The sequence below is a fragment of the Sebastes umbrosus genome, chromosome 5 (assembly GCF_015220745.1).
Source record: "Sebastes umbrosus isolate fSebUmb1 chromosome 5, fSebUmb1.pri, whole genome shotgun sequence".
Lineage (NCBI taxonomy): Eukaryota > Metazoa > Chordata > Actinopteri > Perciformes > Sebastidae > Sebastes > Sebastes umbrosus.
In genome coordinates this window covers 4,534,946-4,559,682 of record NC_051273.1, presented here as the reverse complement: position 1 = coordinate 4,559,682, position 24,737 = coordinate 4,534,946, and the positions used below count along the sequence as shown (strand labels likewise).

General features: G+C 40.5%; 2 protein-coding genes and 4 non-coding genes across 7 annotated transcripts; 4 read left to right on the top strand and 2 right to left on the bottom strand.

The window, feature by feature from the left end:
- The first annotated feature begins 258 nt into the window (after positions 1-258).
- Positions 259-6,296, top strand: LOC119488865 (N-acetyllactosaminide beta-1,3-N-acetylglucosaminyltransferase 3-like). Of its 2 annotated transcripts, XM_037770827.1 has the most exons (3): positions 323-381; positions 450-510; positions 3,750-6,296. In XM_037770827.1, exon 3 carries the CDS (start codon positions 3,760-3,762, stop codon positions 4,894-4,896), a length of 1,137 nt encoding a protein of 378 aa, XP_037626755.1. In that variant the 5' UTR covers positions 323-381; positions 450-510; positions 3,750-3,759; the 3' UTR covers positions 4,897-6,296. The 2 variants fall into 2 exon arrangements, with proteins under 2 accessions (XP_037626754.1, XP_037626755.1); XM_037770826.1 differs by lacking the exon at positions 450-510 and having other exon boundaries at positions 259-381.
- A 2,308-nt stretch (positions 6,297-8,604) lies between these two features.
- LOC119488864 (N-acetyllactosaminide beta-1,3-N-acetylglucosaminyltransferase 3-like) lies at positions 8,605-12,828 on the top strand. The gene is made up of 2 exons (XM_037770824.1): positions 8,605-8,782; positions 11,550-12,828. Exon 2 carries the CDS (start codon positions 11,560-11,562, stop codon positions 12,697-12,699), a length of 1,140 nt encoding a protein of 379 aa, XP_037626752.1. The 5' UTR covers positions 8,605-8,782; positions 11,550-11,559; the 3' UTR covers positions 12,700-12,828.
- Positions 12,829-15,353: 2,525 nt separating this feature from the next.
- On the bottom strand, positions 15,354-15,472 carry LOC119489160. Its single transcript, XR_005207122.1, has one exon. It is a non-coding gene; the product is annotated as a 5S ribosomal RNA (ribosomal RNA).
- A 603-nt stretch (positions 15,473-16,075) lies between these two features.
- Positions 16,076-16,194, top strand: LOC119489158. Its single transcript, XR_005207121.1, has one exon. It is a non-coding gene; the product is annotated as a 5S ribosomal RNA (ribosomal RNA).
- Positions 16,195-17,677: 1,483 nt separating this feature from the next.
- On the bottom strand, positions 17,678-17,796 carry LOC119489153. The gene has a single exon (XR_005207116.1). It is a non-coding gene; the product is annotated as a 5S ribosomal RNA (ribosomal RNA).
- A 603-nt stretch (positions 17,797-18,399) lies between these two features.
- On the top strand, positions 18,400-18,518 carry LOC119489141. Its single transcript, XR_005207105.1, has one exon. It is a non-coding gene; the product is annotated as a 5S ribosomal RNA (ribosomal RNA).
- Positions 18,519-24,737: the final 6,219 nt, after the last annotated feature.

Here is a 24,737-nt window from a genome sequence, read left to right as displayed (position 1 = left end):
GATGGATGGATAGATGGATGCATGGATAGATGCATGGATGGATAGATGCATGGATAAATGGATGGATGGATAGATAGATGCATGAATAGATAAATGAAAGGATAGATGCATGGATAGATAGATGCATGGATAGATGCATGGATGGATAGATGCATGGATAGATAGATGCATGGATAGATGCATGGATAGATAGATGCATGGATAGGATGGATGGATGACGCTCCCCTGCAAGACTGTCGCTGACGCAGCAGTAGCAGGCGCCGCCCAGCAGGCAGACAGCAGAGAGCAGCCCGGAGTTCAGAGTCAATCGGCTGCACATTGGACTCACCAATAATCTGTGGAGCTACAGAGACGCACCAGAGGAACTATCTCCTTTTAACGGTAAATTGTCTACACTTAGTTAAATATACAAACCAAGTTCATAGGCATAATGCTGTTTGTACTGTAAGGCTGGCTGTAGATCCACTTCTCTGGGAGTTAAAAGACTGAGGAGTGAGTTTCCGTTTTGAGGTAACGGAAAATATTTCCGACATCCAAATAACAATAACATTTCTAATTCCATCAAGGCTTAATCGTGTCATTCTCATTGCATCTTATTTGGATACTTGATTGAAAACGAACATAATGACAAATCAACCATCGGTTTGGAAAAAAAACAACAACGCCTCAGAAGTAGCTTATTTAAAATTAATGAAAGTGTTAATTAAATTAATTAAAGTGTTAGACTACTCAATAATACATCGTTAGGTATATTCCATTACAGGAGTTAAATGTCACCTGATCTTTCAAACTTCTTTTTTAAGCAATGTGCTGCATGACACTGTGCAATGTGTGACTAGACAAGATAATGTGCAATATCCTGATTACAGTGTTTTATATGTGTAGAAATGGTCGAATGCTTGTTCCCTTAAACCTGAAGAAGTATTTTATTATTACATTGTATATCTGTATGGTTCATATAAAAAAATATGGGGTTTATGGAATCACACGATGTTCAGACTCTTTACTTAGCTGAAGTAAAAGTACCAATACAACGTGTAGAAATACTCAATTACATTTTAAATTTATTTAAATATTAATAAAGACTGCATATTTTTTTGTGTTATGTTAAAATTCAATAAAAATATATATGGGGGGGGGGGTGATACTCAATTACTAGTAAAATCATTCAAAAGCCTACTTACTGTAAGTGTAAGTACATACATGAAAGTGAAAGTACTCCTCCTGCAGTAAAATGCCCCCCCTGTGACTGATATAGGCTGATTATTATAAATTGCACTATAGTGATTGTAAATACTGATGCATCAGTGTGTAAGCAGCATTTTACTGTAGCTGGTGGAGGTGGAGATAGAATAGAATAGAAAGCTTTATTGTCATTGTATTAAATACAACGAGATTCACAGTTGCCACTTCTGGTCAGTGCTTTAAAACTAAAATGCTAAAAATACTTGACAAGACTAAACGAGGCAAATAAAATATATAACAGGTAAAACACACAAAGTTGTAAAGTAAATAAAATAGGTAAAGTAGATGTCATAAATAGATATAAACAGAAGTGTTACACTAATAGTATAAAATATAAAAATAGACTTTATACACAGTACAGGTAGTTTAGTCCAGTGGTTCTTCCCAGCCGAGGGGACAAAGATAAGTTGTGAGATGATTAGTGGAAGAAGAATAAAAACAAAGTCCTGCTTCACAAATCTGTTTTAATTGTTTGGACTTTTCTGTAATCCTTCCCTTTTTTTTTTTTAAACATTGGATAATTTGAAATCTGACAGGGGGCTAAGAAACTTATATCTATTTTTTAAGTAACTAATATCTGCCAAATAAATGTAGTGGAGTAAAAAGTACAATATTTCCTTCTGAAATGTAGTGGAGTAGAAGTAAGCCTATAAATAATAATACAAGTATCTCAAAGCTTTACTTTAGTACAGTTCTTAAAGCAGCAGTGCGTAGAATTGAAGCAGTTATTAACAGTTATGAGTTATTTTTTGTAAAACAGTCACTATATCCTGAGAGTAGGCACTCTTAAGCTCTCTTATTGACTATTAACCTGGATGAGGTAGATTTCAAGGCTTCATGCAGTTGGTCAGTTATGTATTTTCTGCTTGATTTCCTCATGTTGAGTAACAGGGTGAGGCTAGTGTTAAGTCTAGGCGTTTGACATTTGACATGTTTGGTTGGGCATGTCCTTATTTTCCCCCACGTTTCTCTGAATGAGTATTTAGTTTGCTCTGATGCTTTCATGTCTGACATCATCTATATGTCAAAGATTCCACCCATTTTGAGGAGACATGACGGCATTTGATGTGTTGCCGCCCCATATACACTACTGTAATAGTACAGCATGTGAGGATTCTGCAGGCAAATGCCAAGCCACCTCATGTCTGCTCGGTCCTGTTGGTCTCTGCTTGTTATTCAGAGAAGTGAGATGAAATGTGTGAAAGCTTTCAATTATGGGCGTTCATCCTCTTTGTGCCTCATGCTCTGAGACTAAGCCCAAAAAGTAAAACTGTTGTCTCATTAGTCCAGAACAACTTCTCTCAGTTCTCAAACATCCAGCTCTAATGTTTTTGGCACAGGAATATCTCTTCCTCTGATTCTGTATTTTGCTTTGATGCATTGTTTTCCAGAGAGGCAGGTCAATACTCAGCTTCTCAGTAAATACTCAAGTAAAGTACAAGTATCTCAAAGCTTTACTTTAATACAGTTCTTAAAGCAGCAGTGCGTAGAATTGAAGCAGTTACTAACAGTTATGAGTTATTTTTATATAAAAGTCACTATATCCTGACAGCAGTGCATGAGACAGGTTATCTGAAAAAAAATCATGTGCATCTGTGTCCTCGGGTGCTCCGAATGGCATCTGCAAGAGGAAGAAAACAACCGGTTAGAGCTGATTTGGAGCATGCCGTCTCTGAGCAGCTGTCAATCACTTGCGAACTCCGACCAAACTGTCAAACTAGGCAGCGCTGATCAAACATGAATCAATATTCTGTTACTATAATGCCTATTTCTGTAAAATGAGAAAGTTTGCTACAGCTGTTGGGAGGTGCTTAATATTTCTTCAACTGAACTCAACACAGAGAGGCAGGTCTATACAACAGCTGATGCTAAAAATCTGTGCGTCTATTGGCAAATTTAGTTAAGCTTTCAGGGGCAGATTCATATTGTAGATATAAAAGTATAATTCCACGGTCTATATTTCTTGCCTCCTACCTCCGACCAAAAAAACGTTGGGATAAATTTAAAACCACCTCCAGACTATCTGTTGCATCTCCAGTAAATCCTCTGTTGGTTGAAATGATGCTCCACTCATCTGTGGATGTAATGCTCATTTTAGAGCAGTGTTGCAACATACTGACTTCAGGAACAGACTACCAAAGTACTCTGGTGTGTGCTAACTTTAACGTTAGTGTTTAAACTGGTGCTTTCTAAAGTTAACTGTGGAGTTGGATGTTTGAGTTGGAGTGCAGGGTGCACATTTGGGTCTGTTTAGCATGATAATACATGTTTCTTCACCAGCTGCTGGTTTACTTTGCACTGAGCAGGTAGTGTACAAATCTATGAGATTATGGCTCCCCACAATTGTTTCTGTTAAATTGATGTAGTGTGACTGTGGCTACAATGCATGCAGGTGTGATATTCTAACCTTAATTTACTTAAGCAATTAATAACTGATTATAAGTTGTTTTATGCCATACTGAGATGTTTTGATAAGAAAACTGTGTTTTGTTTTGTCACTGCAGAGTTTCAAGGATGAGAAACATCAAGGCAAAAACTTTCTTGCTGGTGGGACCTCTTGGTCTGTTGGTCCTCCATCTCTGTAAAGATTTTATTGACCACAAAACCATCCGCCCTAACATAGATGGGAAAGAGGATGGTATACAAATAAGGCAACTCACCACAAAGAGCTCCTACGTATACTCCTGGCCAAAATGTCAACGAAATATCTCTGCTGCCAACATCACAGGGTTCAGCTCTCTTTCTGGAGATATCCAAGACTTTCTCTATTATCAACACTGTCGCCATTTCCCCATGCTACTGGACCTTCCTGACAAATGTGGAGGAGCCGATAAATCTGCAGAAGTCTTCCTTCTGCTGGTCATTAAAAGCTCCCCTGTGAACTACGACCGCCGAGAAGTGCTGCGTAAAACCTGGGCTAAAGAGAGGTTACACAATGGTGTGTGGATCCGAAGGATCTTCCTCTCAGGAACGATGGATACTGGTTTTGAGAAAGAGAGACTGAATAAACTACTTGAAGTGGAGCAGCGAGAGTACAATGACATCATCCAATGGGACTTCAATGAAAAATTCTACAATCTCACCTTGAAGCAGATACTGTTCCTGGAATGGATGGAAAGAAACTGTCCAAACGCTCGCTTCCTGCTAAATGGTGATGATGACGTCTTTGCTAACACAGAAAACATGGTTGAGTATCTCCAAGGCCTCAAGGACAACAATGGAAGCAAGCACCTCTTTATTGGCCATCTGATCCAGAATGTGGGGCCCATTAGATCATCAGGGAGCAAGTATTTTATCCCAGTTCAGGTCCAGGAGTCAGACTCATATCCCCCCTACTGTGGTGGTGGGGGCTTCCTCCTGTCTGGCTATACAGCTTTAGTCATATACAAGATGTCCGAGTCCATTACCATTCTCCCCATTGATGATGTTTACATGGGAATGTGTCTGGCTAAAGCAGGACTAGGTCCTGCTTCTCATATGGGTGTAAAGACGGCAGGACTGTACATCCCCTCAAATAAACTTGATGCATACGATCCTTGCTATTATAAAGAAGTTTTACTGGTACACAGATTCCTTCCAGCTCACTTGTACCTCATGTGGCACAGAATACACGATCCCAATCTGAAATGTGGTCTCTTCAAGATTATTTAGCAGCACCAAACTATAACTTAAAGGTGGTGATGGGGCTTGTTGACACTTTGTTTCCTGCAACTGCTCTGAGGTTGTGAGTGCAGGTAGGACCTTCTTCATGACATCATGAGAAATTGTTTGAACTGTTTTTCTACCATTGTTCAGCTGCAGGCTTCGGCAACTTTTTTTTTTCTTCATTTCATCAATGTGGGCGAGCAGTCAGCCTGATTCAAATGAGCATGGCAGTAGTGTGTTTTTTTCCCCCACATACTGATTGGGTGATCAGCTTTCACTGGAATGAAAAATTGGAATGCAAAAATTGCTCCGCATCAGGTTTCATTGTCGGCTACACGTCAGCTGAGTGATACATTAACAAATGATTCCCGTATGCAAGTGTTATTTTATGGCTGATGTGTTATAAAATGATTGCCTGCATATACATCCAGCAGACATGGAGCATTATTAGCATATTAATGGCCCCTGACAAAGTGTAATATTCACTGGTCTTGACTTTACTGGTTGAAGTCCATCGACTGCTGAGAAAAAAATATCTTGGCCTTTGTAGCTCACAAAATGATACCCTTTTCTTTACCAGTTTGTCTAATCTCTGTTGCTGTGAAGGCACCATACACAAACAGCAGCTTACTGCTGGAAACAGGGTTGATGAGAGCTGTGAGATCCAATCATACAGTAAATTTGCAAGCCATAAAATGCAAAACAAAAACAACAACCAAATGAAATTAAAAGCTTCTCAGAGCTGCTGGGATGGGTGAATATACGAGCATGTCTCACTTCACATGGGGTCATGAGGTAGACTGTGGAGTCCGCGATCTTGCAAAAAGATCATTGAAAAAATCCTCAGGTTTTCTTAAGACTATTGATGTAATGCTACATCATCAGTTTACAGTTTTCTTCTATTTAAAGATTTGTTTTCAGTATGTGCCAGTGTATTTGTGTTCAGAAAGAGATTAATGTATGTTTTTGTGCCTTACATCTGTGCTTCTCAACCAGAAACAACTGTTAGAATCGCAAAAAGATGTTTTGGAGGGGAAAAAAACATTGATATGTTGAATATATACAGAAATGTCCAAATTTATTTAATTTTCATGCTGCTAAGGAGAGGTTATATTGTATATTGTGATATTTTATCATTAATGGCTTTGAGGTGAAATTGTGTACTGAATATATCAAACATGTATTTAATACAAACTAAATCAAAATATTGGTGTCTGTATCATGTTGTTACACCTTTTTCAGGACATTGCTGATGTGTACATATGTATTTACATACAGTATGTATTTACTCATATATGCGATAGCTTTGTACACAGCTTTTTGTATTTTTTTCAAATATATTTAAATTATATGTTTGTACCACTGTAAATGAGCATGTGTTCAATAAAGAAAGCATATAAAAATGATACTGTCACGGCACACTATCTCCCTATTGGCTGAGGGCGGGTCTACCAAGCCGGACCGGTTTGAAACAGGGTTTGCCGGAGTGATTAAGAAACTTCTAGGAACAGGTGGGTGACTGGAGCTTTTGTTTCAAGTTACTGTCCGCGTGTTTAATGTCTAAAAATAAACTGTCAATGGAGCACCGAAAGAGTGACGGCGCACGGAACAAAGGGCAAAACAATCACAATATAATGTTTAGACAATTTACACACGAAACATGCGATTAAAAGCGTCAAAATAGGATGAATAAAATTATAGACAAATTACTTCCTGACATAAGTTTAAAAGCAACTAAAAATACTATAAAAGCATAGTAATCATAAAACCCTAGGGGAGAGCTAAAAGGAACAGGTGAGTTTTAAGATTAGATTTAAAAACAGCAATTGATCCTGAGGCCCTAGTTGTTCCTGGGAGCTGGTTCCATAGACGTGGCCCCAGCGACGAGAAGGCACGATCCCCCATGGTTGTCAACTTTGTCCGTGGCACGGTGAGGAGGTTCGAGTTGCCAGACCTGAGTGTCCTGGGTGAGGGTTTAGGGGTGAGGAGCTCCTGCAGGTAGTTGAGACCGGTGAACACCAGGAGGAGTATATTGAAGATGATCCGTTGGTTTACTGGGAGCCAGTGAAGGGAGTGCAGGACTGGGGTGATGTGCTGTGATTTCTAAGTTCTGATAAGGACCCGGGCGGTACTGTTTTGGACATATTGTAATCTCTGGATAGGTTTGTTTGGGAGGCCTGCTAGGGGAGAGTTGCAATAGTCAATGTGTGAGCTGATGAAGGCGTGAACCAGTACAGGATGCATTGTGCACTATATTATACTTACTCCTAATTCTGGTGCAAAGTTCAAAAGAGCAGCAGCAATATGTTTTGGGATGAAGTCAGTAAAATATATAATGTTAGGAAAGGGGTAGTTGTGATATTTGCACCAGGTATTTGGTGCAATCAATGCAATAATGACATCCAGTGGCGGCTGGTGAACATTTTTCTTGGTGGGGCAATCAATTTCAGCAAACATCCCGGTATGATTTAATGCAAAAAAAAGTGAAGGTATCAAAAACACATTGCTACTTTGCAGTTAAATAATTAACAATTATTTTATTCCAACAGGAAGAGTAAATAATGCTTTGAAAAACACAACAGTATAAAATGTACTCAGTGGTGGAATGTAACTAAGTACTTAAATACAATTTTGAGGTACTTCTATTTTACTTGAGTATTTCCATGTTCTGCTACTTTCTACTTCTACTCAACTACATCTCAGAGGGAAATATTATACTTTTCACTCCACTACATTTATCTGACAACTTTAGTTACTTTACAGACTCAGATTATTAATACAAAATATAATCACATTACAATCAAATTACACATTACAATCAAATTACACATATTACTGGGTGCATTCCATATTTAAAACACAAATATTGACAATTTGTAAAAAAAAAATTATTATTATTATTAGTAGTAGTAATGTTTTTTTGTGTGTGACTCAGGGGGGGGGGGCAGTGCCCTAGCGCCCTCTATTGGCCAGACGCCACTGATGAGATCCCATAATAATGCCCAAGAATAATGAAAGTCAAAGGAATGAAGACTAGAAAGCAGAGATCTGGATGGATGGATGGATGGACGGATGGATGGATGGACGGGTGGAGGGATGGATGGATGGATGGAGGATGGATAGATAGATGGATGGAGGGGTGGATGGAGGGATGATAGATGGGTGGATGGATGGATGGATGGATGGATGGATGGATGGATGGATGGATGGATGGGTGGATGGATGGATGAATAGATGGATGGAAGGATGGATGGATGGGTGGATGGGTGGATGGATGGAGGGATGGATAGATGGGTGGATGGGTGGATGGATGGATGATGGATGGAGGGATGGATAGATGGATGGATGGATGGATGGAGGGAGGGATGGATAGATGGGTGGATGGATGGATGAATGGATGGATGGCTGGATGGATGGATGGATGGAGGGATGGATGGAGGGAGGGATGGATAGATGGGTGGATGGATGGATGAATGGATGGATGGCTGGATGGATGGATGGATGGATGGAGGGATGGGTGGATGGATGGATGGAAGGATGGATGGATGGATGAATAGATGAATGAATAGATGGATGGAAGGATGGATGGATGGATGGATGGATGGATGGATGGGTGGATGGATGGATGGATGGATGGATGGATGGATGGATAGATGGATGGATGGATAGATGCATGGATGGATGGATGGATGCATGGATGGATAGATGCATGGATGGATGTATGGATGACGCTCTCCTGCAGGACTCTCACAGACGCAGCAGTAGCAGGCGCCGCCCAGCAGGCAGACAGCAGACAGCAGCCCGGAGTTCAGAGTCAATCGGCTGCACATTGGACTCATCAATAATCTGAGGATCTACAGAGACGCACCAGAGGAACTATCTCCTTTTAACGGTAAATTATCTACACTTAGTTAAATATAGTAACAGTAACAGTAACATTTATATTTTCATCAAGGCTTAATCGTCTCATTATCATTGCATCTAATCTGGATACTTGATTATACCCACATATTACAGATCAACAATCAGCTTGGAAAAACAACAACGCCTCAGAAGTAGCTTATTAAATTATTTTTTTACGGTCCTCTCTTGCAGAGACTTCTCAATAATACATCGTTATGTATATTTCGTTACGTGAGTTAAATGTCACCTGATCTTTCAAACTTCCTTTCAGCAATCTGCTGCATGACACTATGTGCAATTTGTTTACAGGATAATGTGCAATATCCTGATTACAGTGTTTTATTTGTGTAGAAATGGTCGAATGCTTGTGCCCTTAAACCTGAAGAAGTATATTATTATTACATTATATATTTGTATGGTTCATATAAAACAATATGGGGTTTATGGCATCAGATGATGTTCAGATTATTTACTTAGCTGAAGTAAAAGTACAATTACATTTTACATTTATTTAAATATTAATAAAGACTGTATATTTATTTGTGATATGTTAAAATTCAATAAAACAAATATAACAATAATAATAAATGTATTTGTATAGCACTTCTCAAAACAGATGTTACAAAGTGCTTCACAAGACAATTAAAGCTGATAAATAAAGTAAAAGATATGGTAACTGTTAAAACAGAACATCACAAAACATATCATTAATAATAGAAGTGGTAAAATGGTAGGACAAGTTCATAAAACAAATATACAGTATATATAAATACATAAATGTGTATAAATGTACACATGCGTCCAGAAATGGATGTGTACATACATATATGTATACCCTTCTACTTATAGGAATGCTATCCTAAAAAAATGTGTTTTCAAAAGTTTTTTAAAAGAGGATACAGAGTTAGATGATCGTATCTCTCTAGAGGAAGTTGCATTACAGAGTTTGGGAGCCCTGACAGCAAAAGCCTGATCGCCTCTTGTCACAAAATTGGACCTGGGAACAGCAGGAAGTAGCTGATCAGATGATCTCAGACCACTTACAGGCGTATAGGGTGTTAAGAGATGGGGGGAATACTCAATTACAACTAATCTCAATTAGTTGTTAGTTATTTTTCAATTGGTAACTCAATTAAAACTCAATTACTAGTAAAATCATTCAAAAGCCTACTTAAGTGAAAGTATATACTTAAAAGTATCAAAAGTAAAAGTACTTGTTCTGCAGTAAAATTCCCCCCTGTGACTGATATAGGCTGATTATTATTATTACTGATGCATCAGGGTGTAAGCAGCATTTTACTGTAGCTGGTGGAGGTGGAGATACTTACTTTATACACAGTACAGGTAGTTTAGTCCAGTGGTTCTTCCCAGCCGAGGGGACAAAGATAAGTTGTGAGATGATTAGTGGAAGAAGAATAAAAACAAAGTCCTGCTTCACAAATCTGTTTTAATTGTTTGGACTTTTCTGTAATCTTTGCCTTTTTTTTTTTTTTTATATATTTGATAATTTGAAATCTGACAAGGGGTTTAGAAACTTATATCTATTTTTTAAGTAACTAATATCTGTCAAATAAATGTAGTGGAGTAAAAAGTACAATATTTCCTTCTGAAATGTAGTGGAGTAGAAGTAGGCCTATAAAATGGAAATACTCCAGTAAAGTACAAGTATCTCAAAGCTTTACTTTAGTACAGTTCTTAAAGCAGCAGTGCGTAGAATTGAAGCAGTTATTAACAGTTATGAGTTATTTTTATATAAAAGTCACTATATCCTGACAGCAGTGCATGAGACAGGTTATCTGAAAAAAAATCATGTGCCTCTGTGTCCTCGGGTGCTCCGAATGGCATCTGCAAGAGGAAGAAAACAACCGGTTAGAGCTGATCTGGAGCCTGCCGTCTCTGAGCAGCTGTCAATCACTTGCGAACTCCGACCAAACAGTCAAGCTAGGCAGCGCTGATCAAATATGAATCAATATTCTGTTACTATAATGCCTATTTCTAGCAAATGATTTCAGAAATATCTTGTAGTGTACTGTTTAGCTGTAAAATGAGAAAGTTTGCTCCGGCTGTTGGTATTTCCTCAACCGATCTCAACACAGAGAGGCAGGTCAATACAACAGCTGATGCAAAAAATCTGTGCGTCTATTGGCAAATTTATTTAAGCTTTCAGGTGCAGATTCATATTGTAGATGTAAAAGTATAATTCCACGGTCTATATTTCTTGCCTCCTACCTCAGAAAAAAATCTTTTGGATCAATTTAAAATCACCTCCAGACTATCTGTTGCATCTCCAGTAAATCCTCTGTTGGTTGAAATGATGCTCCACTCATCTGTGGATGTAATGCTCATTTTAGAGCAGTGTTGCAACATACTGACTTCAGGAACAGACTACCAAAGTACTCTGGTGTGTGCTAACTTTAACGTTAGTGTTTAAACTGGTGCTTTCTAAAGTTAACTGTGGAGTTGGATGTTTGAGTTGGAGTGCAGGGTGCACATCTGGGTCTGTTTAGCATGATAATACATGTTTCTTCACCAGCTGCTGGTTTACTTTGCACTGAGCAGGTAGTGTACAAATCTATGAGATTATGGCTCCCCACAATTGTTTCTGTTAAATTGATGTAGTGTGACTGTGGCTACAATGCATGCAGGTGTGATATTCTAACCTTAATTTACTTAAGCAATTAATAACTGATTATAAGTTGTTTTATGCCATACTGAGATGTTTTGATAAGAAAACTGTGTTTTTTTTGTCACTGCAGAGTTTCAAGGATGAGAAACACCAAGGCAATAACTTTCTTGCTGGTGGGACCTCTTGGTCTGTTGGTCCTCCATCTCTGTAAAGATTTTATTGACCACAAAACCATCCGCCCTAACATAGATGGGAAAGAGGATGGTATACAAATAAGGCAACTCACCACAAAGAGCTCCTACGTATACTCCTGGCCAAAATGTCAACGAAATATCTCTGCTGCCAACATCACAGGGTTCAGCTCTCTTTCTGGAGATATCCAAGACTTTCTCTATTATCAACACTGTCGCCATTTCCCCATGCTACTGGACCTTCCTGACAAATGTGGAGGAGCCGATAAATCTGCAGAAGTCTTCCTTCTGCTGGTCATTAAAAGCTCCCCTGTGAACTACGACCGCCGAGAAGTGCTGCGTAAAACCTGGGCTAAAGAGAGGTTACACAATGGTGTGTGGATCCGAAGGATCTTCCTCTCAGGAACGATGGATACTGGTTTTGAGAAAGAGAGACTGAATAAACTACTTGAACTGGAGCAGCGAGAGTACAATGACATCATCCAATGGGACTTCAATGAAAAATTCTTCAACCTCACCTTGAAGCAGATACTGTTCCTGGAATGGATGGAAAGAAACTGTCCAAACGCTCACTTCCTGCTAAATGGTGATGATGACGTCTTTGCCAACACAGACATCATGGTTGAGTATCTCCAAGGCCTCAAGGACAAAAATGGAAGCAAGCACCTCTTTACTGGCCATCTGATCCAGGACCAAAGGCCTGTTCGATGGACAAAGAGCAAGTACTGTGTCCCAGTTCAGGTGCAGGAGTCAGACTCATACCCTCCTTACTGTGGGGGTGGGGGCTTCCTCTTATCTGGTTATACAGCTTTGGTCATATACAATGTGTCACAGTCCATTACCATTCATCCAATTGACGATGTTTACATGGGAATGTGTCTGGCCAAAGCAGGACTTGGCCCTGCTTCCCACATGGGCTTCAAGACTTTTGGACTGCACATCCCCTCAAAGAAAGTAGATCTATATGACCCTTGTTATTATAGAGAACTTTTATTGGTACACAGATTCCTACCAACTACAATGTACCTCATGTGGCACAGAATACAGGATCCAAATCTGAAATGTGGTATTAATAGACACTCTGTCTAGAGAAAATTATTCTTTGACTTCTGTAAAAATTATATGTTAATGATTTGTGTAACTGGTGGAGTGTCAGCTTTGCAGTGAGTTCACTGTACTAGATTAATGTGTGGTATCATCTGTCGTACAACAATATGATGTCTCAGAATCATTGCTCAGGGCTTTTTAAGGCACATAATCTAACCTACTGTATTTTAATGCTTTTTGAAATAAAAATAAAAATATTGGTGTCCGTATCATGTTCTTAGACCTTTTTCAGGATACTGCTGATGTGTACATATGTATTTACATACAGTATGTATTTACTCTTATATGTGATAGCCCTGTTCACAGCTGTATACATTCCAACACCAAGAAGTCAGTTTTTGCGAGTGACCTCAAATTAAAGAAAATGAATGGGCAGTAAAGATTAAGGACACGAGACCTCTTTGCATAATACTGCTAGCCTGTATGAAATTCCTGTTTTGAAGGCAACAGGTTAATTATCAGCCAGATAACTTGAATAGAGACTCACTGACTATGTGCCAAACTGTTGCTCTAATCAATAAACCAGCCATAAACTCACATTAACCAAGGAGTGTTTCTTCCTCCCCAGTTACTGTGCAAAAGCATCCACCACATTATCCAGTACTCTGACTCCAACCAGGTCATTAGATGCATGCATTCCTTCCAGAAACCACATGAGATTATTATCTATTGGCTCCATCTTCTTGTTCCTCTTTTCAAAAAGAGACATGCTGTTTAGCTGGAAACTGAAACAATCCAGTATTGTAATCTAATTTGTTTGAACTTCTTTAGTAAATGTTGGCACGTAACTAGTGTGAAACTCAGCTTGAGGTTGAAAGGCCCCGCTGAACTGGACACATTTAGTGATTAGAGTTGGAAAATGGAGAACCTGCCCACTAGTTTTCAGTTTGATGAATGTGAGACCTTCCTTTTTTAGGCAATAGAGGATATATGTGGTAATTTTACTGTCTCATACTATTCCTCCTTTTTCAAACGGACATATCGAAGGTGAAACCAGGTGAAGCATGTTATTACTTGTTTCCCGCTATTGTTCCCTTGAAGTTTGGTCAATGTGATAACCTCTCACTGATTTTCTATATCGTTGGATTTGATAGAGATTATATCTGGAATTTATATTTCCCTCCAGGACATCGACACATCAGAGAGTGAAGTAAAATCCAAATAAAAATGAAATGATGATTTGTTTGGGGATGCATTGAATTTACATCAGGGCGACATGGGTTTGCATAAAGAATGATTGCGGTTTCAAAAGGGAATATGGATCTGTGGTGCCCTCTTGTATTCAAAATGTGTTACTGCAGTACTAAATGACTACACAATACTCCCACAGATAATTCACTCTCAACATACAGACCGAAGGGCAAGTAAACTGCACCTTTTACTACTTTTACTTCCACTTTTACTACTGTACCTTGTCCAAATATGTAAAATTACAACTTTCCACAAGAGTAAAAGCTCTCAGGGAACATTTAAGGAATAACATGTTACTATTGACAACAAGAAAAGGCATTTCCTGCTGAAAATGCGTGGGAATGCTGACAGCTGAAATTAATTGCAAAGCATTGCTGAGAATACTAAATTGTCTACTTTTTTCCCACTATATATACAGTATACAAGAATGTTCTGGATTGCTATAGCCAACTTTTTACAAAAGAAATTGAAGATGAATGTTGAAATAAATATGGTTGCTATATTTTAATCAAGATAAGATTGAAAATAACTTTTCAATTATTTAATTTAATTATTTATTATTTTTCAGAAATTCCCATATTCATAAGAAAAAATGGTCAGGAACCAAGCCAATTTTCCTGCACTTTATTAATGAATTCAAAGAATAAAGCACCATCTTAACCAATGTTAAAAATAAAAAAAACTATTAAGACCTTTAAGTTATTAAATGAATATAATATGACGTATATAAACTAAACTCTGGCTTTATGAAATGTATATGTAACTATTTTTGTTTTGTCTTTTTTTTCTCTATTGTCTGTGTTTATGTTTGTAACACTGTAAATGAGCATGTGTTCAATAAAGAAAGGATAAGAAAATTATACTGTCATGGCACACTGTCTCCCTATTGGCTGTCCCGCATGGCTGTCAGGCTCAGGGGGCGGGCTTACCGAGCCGGACCGGAGCTGGTTTGAAACGGGGTGTGCCGGATAGTGATTAGGAAACTACTGGGAACAGGTGGGCCACTGGAGCTTTTGCGAGAGGAAATCTTAGTTAAATTGATAAGGACCTTTTAGCTAACAGGGTTTTTGTTTCAAGTCACTGTCCGCGTGTTTAATGTCTACAAATAAACTGTCAAACAGTGATGGAGCATGGAGCGCCGAGCAGCGGGCATTGGATCAGCGCCAGTGCGGACAAACGCTCGGCCTTTTCTGACATTTACAGCAACACGATATAAGTAAATGTTTGCAAAGAAATGATCAGTGAGTTTAGGAATGCAGTTAACATTCATCTAATTGAACTTCTATCTGCCATGTCTACACCTGTAACTAGTGATCTGCTCTTTAAAAAATATTTGAAAAGCATTGACATTGTGTGTACACCATTCTACTGATTTTCATCTGTGCCTGTCAGTGTCCAATGAAGAAAAAGCAGCATCCTCTGCTGTTTGTAAAGAGAAGTGCAAAAGCTTACAGCACCTGGTATTCCCAGGCGGTCTCCCATCCAAGTACTGACCAGGCCCGACCCTGCTTAGCTTCCGAGATCAGACGAGATCGGGCGTGTTCAGGGTGGTATGGCCGTAAGCAACAACTACATCAACAAAAGGGCCCTTTAAAGATGCTGTGACACCACATCTTCGTATTCTGTCTATACAGGTAGCAGCTGCAGATTGTCAGGAACACAAACAGATATTCTCACTTTGATGACAAAAATGGCCTGTGTAACAAACTCTGTCAGTGTTATCTTGTTACAGGCTGTGTTGTAAAACTATTATTGGATTATTATCACTGATGTATTGCTGTGTAAGCAGCATTTTCAAGTATCATACTGCGCCATATTTTATGAAACAATCACGTTTTAAATGTCAAATCTGAATCTGCAAAGTCACAATAGCAATCACAACCGTAGTGGAGTAAAAACTACAATCTATCCCTGTAAAATGAAGTATGAAGTAGCATAAAATTGAAAAAATCACCTCAAACCCTGCACTCAAGCAGCTTAGTCACAATCTCACCTCTGTAATAGATAGTCTTTATCATTCATGTGGGGAAACTGTATCACTGTAATCAGAGCTCCTTGCCCACAACTTATAGAAATATGTTAATGTCCATATGGACAGAAATGCACACAGGCGTTCATGGTGGTAGTGATCGACATCTATAAAGGGCCTTTTCTTACAAGTACTGTCGCTTACGGCCATACCACCCTGAACACGCCCGATCTCGTCTGATCTCGGAAGCTAAGCAGGGTCGGGCCTGGTCAGTACTTGGATGGGAGACCGCCTGGGAATACCAGGTGCTGTAAGCTTTTGCACTTCTCTTTACAAACAGCAGAGGATGCTGCTTCTCTGGTGGACACTTTGAAAATCAGAGCAGCTTTTCTCTGGACGTTGAATTTCATCATTTTTCGCTCCTACAAAAATCACTTCCTTTTTCAAAAAGAGAAAAACATTCACAAGGAAACCATATCTACCTCTACTATGCAGAAGCTTTTTCTTCATTGGACACTGACAGGCACAGATGAAAGTCAAGAGAATGGTGTACACACAATGTCAATGCTTTTCTAATATTTTTTAAAGAGCAGATCAGGAGTTACAGGTGTAGACATGGCAGATAGAAGTTCAATTAGATGAATGCTTTCTGCATTCCTAAACTCACTGATCATTTCCTTGCAAACATTTACTTATGTCGTGTTGCTGTAAATGTCAAATGCTGGAAGGCCAAGCAATTTTCTTGGGCCTCTGTCCTCACATGTCCATAGACGTGCAAGACATCTGTCTGGGGTACAGTCGTGTTGTTACTGGGTAACAAGGCAGGGAAAATAAGGGGTAACAGTGTCCATATTGCAATGAAATTAGCTATGGTATCATTTATATTATTTTCAAATGATGATGTGCTTACAAAAAAAAATACTTTGGGAAATGACATCGTGAGAAGTTTCCAAATGTAGAGTACGTATTGTTAGGAATATACAGTAGTACATTATCAGTGCTTGGGAGTAAAACAAGAAGGGTGTTTCTTTACAGCTATATCTGTAGAAGTATGTGTACAGTATGTTTTAACAATTCTAATAAAATACTGGGGAAAAGTGAGGCAGTTTTGGGATCTAACGTAGCATCCATCTGACGATCAATACTGATTTCAGAGAAGAACCTAAGCCACCTTTCGCGTCCTTTCGCATCATTATATCATAAACTAATTAGAAGCTGATTAATTTCACTCAGAAAAAAACCAAACCTTTATTGAAGTTTATTGGACAACATACAGTGTAAAGAATAGTGCAGCAAGATTTTCATCACTCACAAACGACACGTCAGTTTTCAACTTTTTTTGAAAAGCATGCAGAAGTGATTCGAGCTGAAGTAATGGCCGTTACTCTTTGGTGACAGCACACTAGCATCATGACAAAGCGTTGAAAATGTGTGAGAAAGGCCCCATAGTTCAGCGTAAGAACTGGGTATGCAAGATGTGAAATAAAGTATTCCCTCCTTCATCCTTTTTCACTGTAATAACAGTACAGTTATAGATCTATTTGCTCACTTTCAAGGGAATCACAAAGTAAATATTGGGTAAGCGAACTGCAATATGTAGCTTCATTTCAATATGCACACCGTAAGCTTCTGCATAGTAGAGGTAGATATGGTTTCCTTGTGAATGTTTTTCTCTTCTTGAAAAAGGAAGTGATTTTTGTAGGAGCGATGAAATTCAACGTCCAGAGAAAAGCTGCTCTGATTTTCAAAGTGTCCACCGGAGAAGCAGGGTCCTCTGCTGTTTGTAAAGAGAAGTGCAAAAGCTTACAGCACCTGGTATTCCCAGGCGGTCTCCCATCCAAGTACTGACCAGGCCCGACCCTGCTTAGCTTCCGAGATCAGACGAGATCGGGCGTGTTCAGGGTGGTATGGCCGTAAGCGACAGTACTTGTAAGAAAAGGCCCTTTATAGATGTCGATCACTACCACCGTGAACGCCTGTGTGCATTTCTGTCCATATGGACATTAACATATTTCTATAAGTTGTGGGCAAGGAGCTCTGATTACAGTGATACAGTTTCCCCACATGAATGATAAAGACTATCTATTACAGAGGTGAGATTGTGACTAAGCTGCTTGAGTGCAGGGTTTGAGGTGCTTTTTTCAATTTTATGCTACTTCATACTTCATTTTACAGGGATAGATTGTAGTTTTTACTCCACTACGTTTGTGATTGCTATTGTGACTTTGCAGATTCAGATTTGACATTTAAAACGTGATTGTTTCATAAAATATGGCGCAGTATGATACTTGAAAATGCTGCTTACACAGCAATACATCAGTGATAATAATCCAATAATAGTTTTACAACACAGCCTGTAACAAGATAACACTGACAGAGTTTGTTACACAGGCCATTTTTGTCATCAAAGTGAGAATATCTGTTTGTGTTCCTGACAATCTGCAGCTGCTACCTGTATAGACAGAGTAAGAAAACTTTGTGTCACAGCATCTTTAAAGGGCCCTTTTGTTGATGCAGTTGTTGCTTACGGCCATACCACCCTGAACACGCCCGATCTCGTCTGATCTCGGAAGCTAAGCAGGGTCGGGCCTGGTCAGTACTTGGATGGGAGACCGCCTGGGAATACCAGGTGCTGTAAGCTTTTTCACTTCTCTTTACAAACAGCAGAGGATGCTGCTTCTCTGGTGGACACTTTGAAAATCAGAGCAGCTTTTCTCTGGACGTTGAATTTCATCATTTTTCGCTCCTACAAAAATCACTTCCTTTTTCAAAAAGAGAAAAACATTCACAAGGAAACCATATCTACCTCTACTATGCAGAAGCTTACGGTGTGCATATTGAAATGAAGCTACATATTGCAGTCCGCTTACCCAATAGTATATGTACAGTATGTTTTAACAATTCTAATAAAATACTGGGGAAAATCTGAATCAGGTCAGACTTCAGGTTAGGTCATATTTCTAAGAAATCGTAATTGGCCAAGAAAATAGCAATCAGTGTGTCTCTGATAAATACATAACAAAACAGAATCAGGCTTTTTCATTTTAGCTGACTTTTACTGACTGAAATGATAATGGTCACTGGAACTTTATTGTAGCTCTGTAAAAAAATGGCAAGTCTGTGAGTATTGTGGAAATCTCTAACTGACTTGTTATAAAAAACTGTAAAAGTGTATTTACTATGCATTTGTAGGCTACATACATTAAACTGTAAATGGGACAATGGCTCTCTTAAATAAAACAAAACAAAACTAGTCTTTGCAAATACACATATTCACTCTTCCAACACTGATGAGAAGATCGATACCACTCCCTAGATATAAAGGTATAGAGCGGATTTGATCGTCTCTCTTGGCAAGAAGTTGAATAGGTATATTCCCGAAAATGTCTACCTAGCAGTTAACTATTTCCAAACACTTTTTATCCAATAAAGATAAGCCAATGGAAATGACTCAGCAGCTGCATAATTGTACAGTTTAAATGTAGTGCAAGATAAAGGCAGGTGTGTTTAATTATAGGGGAGTGTAGCAGCGTCATAAAAAGGGCCAGCGTCCAACATTCTTGTAATATGATAATGGTTAATTATTCTTTTATTATTCGTCTGGCGGGTCGGTCGCAGTCTCAATGTATAATCTAAACCTAGTAGTCCTGCCGACGAGAATAATATTAACTTTAAGCCACTGCCTCTCAATAACCCTCTATTGTTTATGTCCCACAATCACTGCTGTTTGCTTTTGTCCCTCTCTCCTTTCACTCAGGCTTCTGTGTGCCGTTTTTTGGACTCCTCCTGGCTGTCGGTGCGTCATTCCACATTCAAAAAACACCACACCATAACACGTTAGAATACACTGTAATTGTTAATGCCTCTTCATGTATCACACAGCAAACACTGCAGTCACTGCAGCATAGTTAATGATAAACTTATAGGAGAGGCAATAGAAGAAACCTTCATGCCAGCGATCATTTGTTTTATAGTAAGCAGCAGGCAAACACTCCAGTAGCTGTAGTAGGTTGGAAATGCTAAATGTTTAGTTTTTATTTAAACAGACACCCCCTCTATTTTTTGTTACAGTTTTTCTCGATTGTTTACACACATTTTATGAAAGCATGCCTCATACTCTCAGAACTCTACACACAAATCAAAAAACACACACACAATGGGCAAAACCCCTCAATTCTCCTGCAAAATGAAGCTTTACATTCAAAACAATGTTATTTCTTCTCAAAATGGTATTTTGTTTTCAAATGACACACACAAACCATCATATGAATAGACATTTATAAGAACCAGTTGAACACTGATGTGCTCAATGTAAAACACTATGATGAATGGAAAACACTTCTTCTCCATTCATCATAATGACTTAGGCCTTTTTTTTGTTACTACAGACAGTACATACATAAGTGTGTTGTAAAATATTTTAGAATATTGTTTTTATACTCAGAACACACAAATACACGGTAACAAATATATTTTATTTTCCCCACAAAAACAATGTACACAGTGTACATCCCAACCAACACAAAGTTGCACATACAGTGGTCTACATACAAAACAACAGAAGAATTTACTGTATACAGTTACAGTAAAAAAAAAGAAAAAAAAACTATGCTGCATCCTCTCTTCTGTTTCGGTCTGGCCACAGCACCTCATCCACATCACAAGCAATGTTTGCCCTGGCCAAGCAGCGGGGGAAATATCGCTTAGCATGTCGAATCCAGCCATGAAAAGCATCAACTGATTGCTAATTGTAACACTGTGTGACAGGTGTTTGCCCATGTGATGAGTCAGTGTGCATAGTAGGGCAATTGACTTTAGAATTTTGATTGACAGTGTGTTCCTTGTAAAAACGAGATTTTCTTCATGAAAATTGTGCCAAATGCAGAGAATTGTGTGTAGTGTTTTGAAAAAAGTGTGTTTTAGAACTGCAATTTGAGTGTAAAGCAGGAATTGTGCTTGTAGTCTAGCAGAATTGGTTCAGGGGGTTGGTGCATGAGTTACATGTTGTGGTCATTGTGTGTCAAGTACCGGTATTTGTGTGTAAACAATTGAGAAAAACTGTAATTGAACTATTCTAATAGTTTTGACACAGTCCTTATTTCAAGGTATTACACCTTCCTATCAGTAGATGGCGCTGTGGTGCTGCTGTGGATCAATGAGGGAGACTGTAGCTACGTGCTCTGCGCATGCGCAGTTCAGAAATAAACAAGCTGTGGCTTGAGCTAAGACGCTAACTTTGGTCCTCTCTATTAATCCACAGGTACGGAAAAACTCATTTTTAGATCTTTAGTTTGCATCAGCATCAAATGTGAATGTAATATGAATCGTTTGGTGATGTTGTAACATGATTTTGACATGTTGGGGAAGCTCCACTTCGTAGCTAATTGCTCTGATGAAGCTCGCCAGTAGTTCTGTCCGTGAACTCCAGTTTACACAGTAGCTTTGTAAGTGTAAGAAATGTATTCCAATTGTTGAAAGAGTATTAGCCAGCCAGCTGTGAGTAAACACAGTGATGAGTAAGATACCATATTCAAACTATTTCCACATCTCCGGTCACTTGCTAACATGTTGTGGTCGTACCATATTAGCACGCGCTGCTGTGAAGTGCGCGTGTGTGAGAGAGTATAATGTGTGAGGATGCTGTAGGAAGGTTTTGTGTCTAATGTGATGATGCTGAATGAGTGTTAGGTGAACTGTATATGTTAATATGTGAGTGTCTGTAGGTATTAGGGTAAAGTGAATGTGTGTTTTGAGTTACAGTATTTTATGCTGGTATACATTAGTATTTTGAGTTGAGCTAATTTCTGTTTATGGGGAATATAGTATGTTAAATCATTTGAGCTCATATGCACTTTTAAGTCAGACAGCAAGATAATGTGACTGTGAATTGTATGCAATTGTGTTCAGAAATAAACAAGCTGTGGCTTGAGCTAAGACGCTAACTTTGGTCCTCTCTCTATTAATCCACAGAAACGATATTTATATATATGGCTACACAGTGCTTCCTAGCCTGTGTAACCCTTGCTGCCGGTCCAGATTTCCCCTAGGTCTGGTGGGTCTGGGTATCATCGGATATTCCGTTTTTCCTTTGGAATTCAGAAAGGAAAAAACGTTTTTTTTATTTTTTCGTTTTAAACCAAAAATCAGGAAACGGCCGTTTTCCCGTTTTTCGTTTCTGAATCAAAAAATGAAAAACGAACCCAAACCGGGCCGTTTGTTTGTTTTTGCGAATTCCTTTTCTCATTATTCGTTTTGAATTGAAGAACGGAAGTCACGTGGGTTTTTCGTTTTTTCGTTTTAAACCACAAACGAAAAACGGAATCACGTAGTGCTCTGTTTGTTTTTTGTTTCCAAACGAAAAACGAAAAAAACAAATTAAAAAAACGATCCGATTTAGTTTCTTCAAGTTTCTTTCTGTCATTTTCTGTTTTGAGTCGAAGAGCTGAGAACGGCAGTCACGTGACCAGGAAGTGAAGGCAAACATCCATCCATCCATCCATCCATCCATCTTCAACCGCTTATCCGGGATCGGGTCGCGGGGGCAACAGCTCCAGCAGGGGACCCCAAACTTCCCTTTCCCGGGCCACATTAACCAGCTCTGACTGGGGGATCCCGAGGCGTTCCCAGGCCAGAGTAGAGATATAATCTCTCCACCTAGTCCTGGGTCTTCCCCGTGGTCTCCTCCCAGCTGGTCGTGCCTGGAACACCTCCCAAGGGAGGCGCCCAGGAGGCATCCGTGCTAGATGCCCGAACCACCTCAACTGGCTCCTTTCGACGCAAAGGAGCAAGGACTCTACTCCGAGTCCCTCACGGATGACTGAGCTTCTTACCCTATCTCTAAGGGAGACGCCAGCCACCCTCCTGAGGAAACCCATTTCGGCCGCTTGCACCCGCGACCTCGTTCTTTCGGTCATGACCCAACACTCATGACCATAGGTGAGAGTAGGAACGAAGATTGAACGGTAGATCGAGAGCTTTGCCTTCCGGCTCAGCTCTCTTTTCGTCACAACGGTGCGGTAAAGCGAATGCAATACCGCCCCTGCTGCTCCGATTCTCCGACCAATCTCACGTTCCATCGTCCCCTCACTCGCGAACAAGACCCCGAGATACTTAAACTCCTTCACTTGGGGTAAGGACTCATTCCCTACCCGGAGTAGGCAATCCACCGGTTTCCTGCTGAGAACCATGGCCTCAGATTTAGAGGTGCTGATTCTCATCCCGACTGCGTCACACTCGGCTGCGAACCGATCCAGTGAGTGCTGGAGGTCGCAGACCGATGATGCCAACAGGACCACATCATCTGCAAAAAGCAGCGATGAGATCCTCAGCACACCGATCTGCAAACCCTCCTCCACCCGACTACGCCTCGATATCCTGTCCATGAATATCACGAACAGGATTGGTGACAAAGCGCAGCCCTGGCGGAGGCCAACCCCCACCGGAAACGAGTCCGACTTACTGCCGAGGATCCGAACACAGCTCTCGCTTTGGGCGTACAGGGATTGGATGGCCCTGAGAAGTGCCCCCCTCACCCCATACTCCCGCAGCACCCCCCACAGTATCTCCCGGGGGACCCGGTCATATGCCTTCTCCAAGTCTACAAAACACATGTAGACTGGATGGGCATACTCCCAGGCCCCCTCCAGGATCCTTGCGAGAGTGAAGAGCTGGTCCGTTGTTCCACGGCCAGGACGGAATCCGCATTGTTCCTCTTCGATCCGAGGTTCGACTATCGGCCGAACCCTCCTTTCCAGCACCTTGGAGTAGACTTTACCAGGGAGGCTGAGCAGTGTGATACCCCTGTAATTGGCACACACTCTCTGGTCCCCCTTTTTGAAAAAGGGGAACCACCACCCCGGTCTGCCACTCCTTAGGCACTGTCACCGACTTCCACGCGGTGTTGAAGAGACGTGTCATCCAAGACAGCCCCTCCCCACCCAGAGCCTTCAGCATTTCTGGGCGGATCTCATCAACCCCCGGGGCTTTGCCACTGTGGAGTTGTTTGACTACCTCAGTGACTTCCACCAGGGTAATTGATGATGGTCCCCCATCAGCTTCCAGCTCTGCCTCTACCATAGAGGGCGTATTGGTCGGATTCAGAAGTTCCTCAAAGTGCTCCTTCCACCGCCCGATTACCTCCTCAGTTGAGGTCAACAGTGTCCCATCCTTACTGTACACAGCTTGGATGGTTCCCCGTTTCCCCCTCCTAAGGTGCCGGATGGTTTTCCAGAAGCACTTTGGTGCCGACCGAAAGTCCTTCTCCATGGCTGCTCCGAACTCCTCCCACACCCGCTGCTTTGCCTCCGTCACGGCAGTGGCTGCTGCTCTTCGGGCCCGTCGGTACCCTGCAACTGCCTCCGGAGACCTCCGAGATAACATATCCCGGAAGGCCTCCTTCTTCAGTCGGACGGCTTCCCTGACCACCGGTGTCCACCACGGTGTTCGAGGGTTGCCGCCCCTTGAGGCACCTAAGACCTTAAAACCACAGCTCACCGCCGCAGCTTCAGCAATGGAAGCTTTGAACATCGTCCACTCGGGTTCAATGCCCCCAACCTCCACAGGGATGCCAGAAAAGCTCCGCCGGAGGTGTGAGTTGAAGATCTCTCGGACAGGGGCCTCCTCCAGACGTTCCCAGTTCACCCTCACTACGCGTTTGGGCTTACCAGGTCTGTCCAGAGTCTTCCCCCACCCTCTGACCCAACTCACCACCAGATGGTGATCAGTTGACAGCTCCGCCCCTCTCTTCACCCGAGTGTCCAAAACATGCGGCCTCAGATCAGATGATACGATTACAAAATCGATCATCGACCTTCGGCCTAGGGTGCTCTGGTACCACGTACACTTATGAGCATCCTTATGT